Source organism: Colobus angolensis, unplaced genomic scaffold (assembly GCF_000951035.1).
Source record: "Colobus angolensis palliatus isolate OR3802 unplaced genomic scaffold, Cang.pa_1.0 Scaffold96, whole genome shotgun sequence".
NCBI lineage: Eukaryota > Metazoa > Chordata > Mammalia > Primates > Cercopithecidae > Colobus > Colobus angolensis.
In genome coordinates, this window is record NW_012123598.1 from 2,037,984 (window position 1) to 2,044,368 (window position 6,385).

General features: G+C 54.8%; 1 protein-coding gene across 1 annotated transcript; it reads left to right on the top strand.

Annotated features, from left to right (window-relative positions):
- Positions 1–1,334: 1,334 nt before the first annotated feature.
- ZNF784 (zinc finger protein 784) lies at positions 1,335–5,187 on the top strand. Its single transcript, XM_011932447.1, has 2 exons — positions 1,335–1,446; positions 3,285–5,187. The coding sequence occupies exons 1-2, from the start codon at positions 1,369–1,371 to the stop codon at positions 4,176–4,178; spliced, it is 972 nt and encodes a 323-aa protein (XP_011787837.1). The 5' UTR covers positions 1,335–1,368; the 3' UTR covers positions 4,179–5,187.
- Positions 5,188–6,385: the final 1,198 nt, after the last annotated feature.

Below are 6,385 nucleotides of genomic sequence, written 5' to 3' on the forward strand. Positions count from 1 at the left end.
GAGACCCTGTCTCTACTAAAAATACAAAAATTAGACGGGCGTGGTGGCACATGCCTGTAGTCCCAGCTACTCACGAGGCTGAGGCAGGAGAATCGCTTGAACCCGGGAGGCAGAGGTTGCAGTGAGCCATGATCATGCCACTGCACTCCAGCCTGGGCAACAAAGTGAGACTCCATCTCAAAAATATATATATATATACATATAAATCAAAAGAAAAGAAAGGGGAATATAGCTTTGGAAGACCAGGCAGAAGGATCGCTTAAGGCTAGGAGTTCAAGACCAGCCTGGGCAAGGTAAGACAGCAAGACCCCCATCTCTATAAAATAAGAAGAAAAAAGAAGGAGGAGGAGGAGGAGATAATTCAGCCTAAGTGGTGTTTATTTTTATTTTATACCACTCTACCACAAAATATAATTTCATATACATTTATGAATGAAAGGATCATGATTAGGATCATGTTTAAGTAGCTCCTATCCTGCCCTTTCAAGAAAACTACTTAACGATGTTTCCACACTCTTCCACATCTCTTCTCAGTGGTTTGTCACAACGCTTCTACAGTTCCGTACAGAAGAAAGAAAAATGGTCCAGGGAAGTGTAGTGACCTACCCAAGGTGACACCTCCAGGAATGACTAAACTGGGCAGCTAAGAAGAGCCCTGTCTTTGGTGCTGCCGAAAACCCCGCGTCTTTGAGGTCTTTCCCCCCAAACATAACATCAGCTTGCGGGTTTTTGCGTCCTCCCAGGACCACCTGTGTTGCTGTTTACTGAATATTTTTCTCTCCACTGCATTTTTTATTTTTTATTTTTGACAGAGTCTTTCTGTCGCTCAGGCTGGATGCAGTGGCGAGATCATGGCTCACTGCAGCCTCGACTTCCCAGCCTCAAGCGATCCTCCCACCTCAGCCTCCCGAGTAGCTGAGAATACAGGCATGAGCCACCGCACCCGGCCTACGCCGACATTTATAAACTTGGCGTCATTATGTTGTCATAAGCAGGGCGGAGATAACCACAAAAACGTTTACTGTGGAAACAAAGCAAAGCGTCTCCAGTTCTGCTGAGGTTCCCCTGACTGCTAGAGCCTCGAGTCGGCCTGCGTTGGTTTAGAAGGAACGCTGGGATTTGTTCCCAGGGTGTTACAGGAGTCCTAGTGCCATCAGAGCGTCCCCTCGGAGGGACCAACAGGTAATTAGAGAGCGAACAACTCACTTTCTCTCGGGCTCAGCCGCCACGCCCCGCCACGCCACGCCCCGTGCTGCGCCACGCCCCCCGCCGCCCCGCAGTACGTCTGCGCAGTAGCTCCTACGCCAGTTCGAGCCCCACCCCTTTTCAGAGCGAACATTGGCCTCGGGGGCGGGTCTTGGGCACAAGATGGCCGCTGCGCGCCCGGAGCCCCCGAGTCCGAGCGCACCGAACCCGGAGTCGCGATCCCAGGAGCCACTGGACCTGGTGCGGGCAAGGAAGGGGCCTGGGCGTGGGGCTCGAGGTGGGAGGAGGTCGTAGTGTAGGGGGCGGGGCCGGGGCGTGGCCTATGAGGGGTGGGCGGGGGAGGTATTTAGTGCTGTGGCCCTGGGGGGTGGGGCTTCTTGGGGTTGCGCGAGGGGCGGGGCAGGGGAGGAGATCATGCCTTGGTGGGCGGGGCGTGGGGAGGAACCTATGGGTGGTGGGCGGGGCTGGATGGAGGCGGAGTCTGGGGACGGTGTTGTGTTGTGGGGCGGGTTTGGGTCCAGGGAAGGGGGCTTACCAGGGATAATTTGCATAATTTGGGTGGAGCCTTGTAAGGGGCGGGGCCTCAAATTATAGGGCTAATTCTAGGGTAGAAGGTGGGGAAGGTGACCCTGAAAAACGTGGGGGATTATGATTGGAGCACCCATGTTTGGGTAGGGGATAATTCTGCAGGGTCTTAGTGATGCTTCTCGAATGCCCAAGGGAGGATTTGGGAGTAGAAGTGGGTGGTCTAGGTGACCTTGGAACTTCCTCCACGTTTCCCCACTTGGAATTAGAGTAATTGAGGACATTCATTCATTCAACAAACATTTACTGAGCTCCTACTTGGGCTCTGTAAATAGAGAAGTGACCAAGACAGACAAGGGCTGTGTTCTCTTGGAGCCTGCAGTCTCTTGAGGGGAGAGAGACAATCAATGAGAGTCACTGTGATATGTTCTATAAAGGAAATAAAAATTGAGCCAATACCGTGGGGGTGGGGGAGCTAAATTTAGACGAGAGAAGTCAGCTGGGTGCTGGCTTATGTTTAAGCTGGGGTCAGAGAGATAAGTGGAGCTACGCCGCCACAGATATTATAGTGACGTTTTGGGATAAGTACATTTGGAGCCATTGGAGGGTTTTGAGTGCGAAAAATGACTTGATCTGATTTACATTTTCAAAAGACCTTCAGGCTATTCTGGAGAGGTGGGTTACAAGCCAGCAGAAGTAGGAACAGAGATGCCCTTGGGTTTTTCAACTGTGGAGGCGCCAAGTGATGGGGCTTTAACTAGGGTGGAGAAGAAAAGGTGGGATCCATGATATATTTTGGACAGGAGGGGAAATGTTGATGAGGATACAACAGAGTGTTGGAGGATGGGCCAGGCGCAGTGGCTCACGCTTGCAATCCCAGCACTTTGGGAGGCAGAGCCAGAAGGATCTCTTGAGCCCAGTAGTTGGAAACCAGCCTGGGCAACCTAGTGGGACTCCCTCAACATTAAAAAATAATAATAATAATAATTTCGTTTTGTTTTGTTTAAGATGGAGTCTTGTTCTGTCACCTGGGCTGGAGTGCAGTGGCATGATCACATCTCACTGCAACCTCTACCTCCTGGGTTCAAGCGATTCTTGTGTCTTAGTCTCCCGAGTAGCTAGGATTACAGGCAGCAGCCACAACACCTGGCTAGTTTTTGCATTTTCAGTAGAGACGGTATTTTGCCATGTTGGCCAGGCTGGTTTCGAACTCCTGACCTCAAGTGATCCACCTGCCTTGGCCTCCCAAAGTGCTGGGATTACAGGCCTGAGCCACTGTACCTGGCCAGAAAGAAAATTTTTTTTTAACTAGCTGGGTGTGGTGGTGCACGCCTGTAGTCCCAGCTACTCAGGGAGCTGAAGTGGGAGGATCGCTTGAGCCCAGGAGGTCGAGGTTGCAATAAGCCACAATCGCGCCACTGCATTCCAGCCTGGGCAACAGTTTGAGACCCCGTCTGAAAATAATAAAGGAGCCGAAGCTTTAATAATTGGGGCGTGCTGGGGCGATCTTGAGGCAGGTTCCACAGGCTCCTGTGTCTTCTCCTTTTGCCCAGGTCCTGGTGCCTGATGACTGCCGGCCCGGCACACCCCCGAGTGACCTCATCGAGATCCAGGTGGTGAAGGTGACAGACACCACACTGGTCCCTGAGCCCCCAGAGCCAGGTTCTTTCCACTGTGCCTTGTGCCCTGCTGCCTTCCGGCTGGTTTCCGAGCTGCTGTTCCACGAACATGGCCACCTGGCCGGGGCCGAGGGAGGCGGGCCTGGTGGGGACCCGAGCCGGTGCCACGTGTGCGGCCACAGCTGCCCGGGCCCCGCCAGCCTGCGCGCGCACTACAGCTTGCACACGGGGGAGCGGCCCTACCGCTGCGCGCTCTGCCCCCGCGCCTTCAAGGCCTTGGCGCCCCTGCTCCGGCACCAGCACCGACACGGGGTGGAGCCGGGCACCTCTCGGAGGCCTCCGGACGCAGCGGCCGTTGCAGAACAGAGGCCCGGGGTAGCCCCGGAAAGGGCGGAGGTGGTGATGGCGGCGGCGGCGGCGGGCGCAGCGGTGGGGAAGCCTTTTGCCTGCAGGTTCTGCGCCAAGCCCTTCCGCCGCTCCTCAGACATGCGAGACCACGAGCGCGTGCACACTGGTGAGCGGCCGTACCATTGCGGCATCTGCGGCAAGGGCTTCACCCAGTCCTCGGTGCTTAGCGGCCACGCCCGCATCCACACGGGCGAGCGCCCGTTCCGCTGCACGCTCTGCGATCGCACCTTCAATAACTCCTCCAACTTCCGCAAGCACCAGCGCACCCACTTCCACGGGCCGGGGCCGGGGCTGGGAGACTCTGGAGGCCAGCTGGGCTCGTGGGCGGCTCAGGGGTCGGGGAGCCGGTGTGGGGCAGGGGACCCTGCGGAGGAGGGGCGGGGGGAGACCGCGAAGGTGAAGGTGGAGGCCGACCAGTAGGCTGCAGGAACATGGGTTAGTTAAGGCCGAGGTAGGCGGCCGACCCGGGGGGCGGGGGTGGGGAAACGGAGGCAGGGGACAGAAGAGGGGAGATTGGGGGTGAGATGACAGCTGCAGGGATGGCTGTGAGCGGTAGTGATGGAGAGCAGAGGGAGAGGGCCAGGCTCCAGACTCCCACACGCCCACACAGCACCTCTGCCGGGCCTAGGAGAGGACAGGTGCAGCTCTTGCTGCTCTGCAGGTGTGCGGCCAAAGGCAAGGTCCACGAGCTGGATGTCACTGCCCCGATGCCTCTTGGTTGGCTTGTCCTTGTGCAAGACCCAGCCTGTCACGACAGAGCCTGGGCACTTCAGAGGAGGAGCCAGGATCGAATGGAAGGGGGGAATTGGGGTCCACCATAGTGTTCTGCTCTGGTCCTCCATGGGTGGACCAGGATGGAGTCTCTTGCCTACCTCACTGCATTGCACTGGACCTGGGATGCCTATCCACCCTCAGGCAGAAGACACTCACCAGGTTATCTGTGAAGAGACTCTGGGATCCCATCACCTCAAAGCCAGAGGGTCTCCAAGTCACAGCTGAGAGCACTTGAGCCTCAAGGATGTAAGCCTGACCATAGGACTCCAACAGCGGCAACCCCCACCCCACCCCCACCCCCACCCCCACTGTGGTCGGTCCTTCACCCATCCACTCTTCTTCAGAGGCAACTGAGAACACATAAAGCGAGCAGCTACCTAGCATCCCCCTCCTAAAGCTTTAGACTCAGAGCCCATGGTCCCCCACAAGCCTCAAGGTAGCCTCAGGTTTCTCTGATTTCCTCCACTCCCAGTTCGAAGCAAACAGCTTACTGCCTAGTCCCCACCAATCCCAAGGAAGGGCTGGCTGATGGCAGCATGGTGGGCTGGCCAGCGTGTGGAGTGAAAGAGTCACTGTGTGGGAACGAGAGGAGGACTTGGGAGCTGGAGGTGTGACACCTTCAGTTCTGTTCCTATTAAAGGACCATCTGAAGGGCTTCTCTGTCAGTCTTCTATTGGGATTGTCCACTTTGGGGAGGTGGGGGAGGAGGGGGCCACACCGTGGTCTTGCCACCAGCAGTGAGTTGCATCATACCTTCCTCTAAGCTTCTGTTTCCCCATCCTTAGAATGGGGAGTGAATGCGCCCCCCTGTGTGGTTACGTGTTACGTGGTTCAGCTGTAGGAGAGGGGATCAGGGAAGTCTGGCAAAAGCACTCTCAGTGTGCCTTGCATGCTTGTTGAGTGAGAACCTCTGATTTTGCACACCTTTCTGTTCACCCAGTGGGCCCCATGAGATAACTCACAATGTGAACAGAACTCATTCCGTTTTCCTCAAAGAAACTTCCGTGCTTCTGATGTCATTGGCACCACCACCCAAGCTGGGTTCCTGGGCAGGTTTAAACCTTCTTCAACCTCATCCTTATGTCCAATCCCTTATCAGTTTCCCTCAATTGAGCCAGTTAAATATCTTTGGAATTGGAACATCTTTTCAGTCTCACTACCCTTGTAGACCAACAGTGGTCTCGCACACAGACAACTGCATAGCAGTCCAGTGGCTGCCCTCTTTTGTTTTTCTATTTTTATTTTTATTTTTATTTTTTTGAGATGGAGTTTTGCTCTTGTTGCCCAGGCTGGAGTCCAATGGCACAATCTCAGCTCACTGCAACCTCTACCTCCTGGGTTCAAGCAATTCTCCTGCCTCAGCCTCCTGAGTAGCTGGGATTACAGGAGGGCACCACCATGCTCAGCTAATTTTTGTATTTTTTGTAGAGATGGGGTTTCACCATGTTGGCCAGGCTGGTCTGGTCTCAAATTCCTGACCTCAGGTGATCTACTCGCCTTGGCCTCCCAAAGTGTTGGGATTATAGGCATGAGCCATTGCGCCTGGCCACCTGCCCTCTTCATTCTCCATATGGCATCCACGCAGATCCTTGTCACCAAGCCACAGCTCCTTGTGGCTTTGAGAAGGATTTGGAAATGTGAATGCATACAGGAGCTGGGTGAAAATGTAAATACATGAGCAAGATGGCCAGGTTCAAGGGGAAAATATCAGCAACATGAAATAATGCTGATTGCCATCAGGTTTCAAGAGTTGAGATTCAACAAATTGGAGAGTGCCCCATCAGAAGAGGGTAACGGCCGCTCAGCTCCGGAACACAGATTGGGTTGCCACATCTTCCAGTTTCTTTCAGAAG

Bases quoted from the DNA above. Each gene is read 5' to 3' on its own strand.
- ZNF784 (XM_011932447.1), top strand. From the start codon at position 1,369: ATGGCCGCTGCGCGCCCGGAGCCCCCGAGTCCGAGCGCACCGAACCCG. The intron at 1,447-3,284 runs GTGCGGGCAAGG...CCTTTTGCCCAG, and splicing joins CCCAGGAGCCACTGGACCTG to GTCCTGGTGCCTGATGACTG.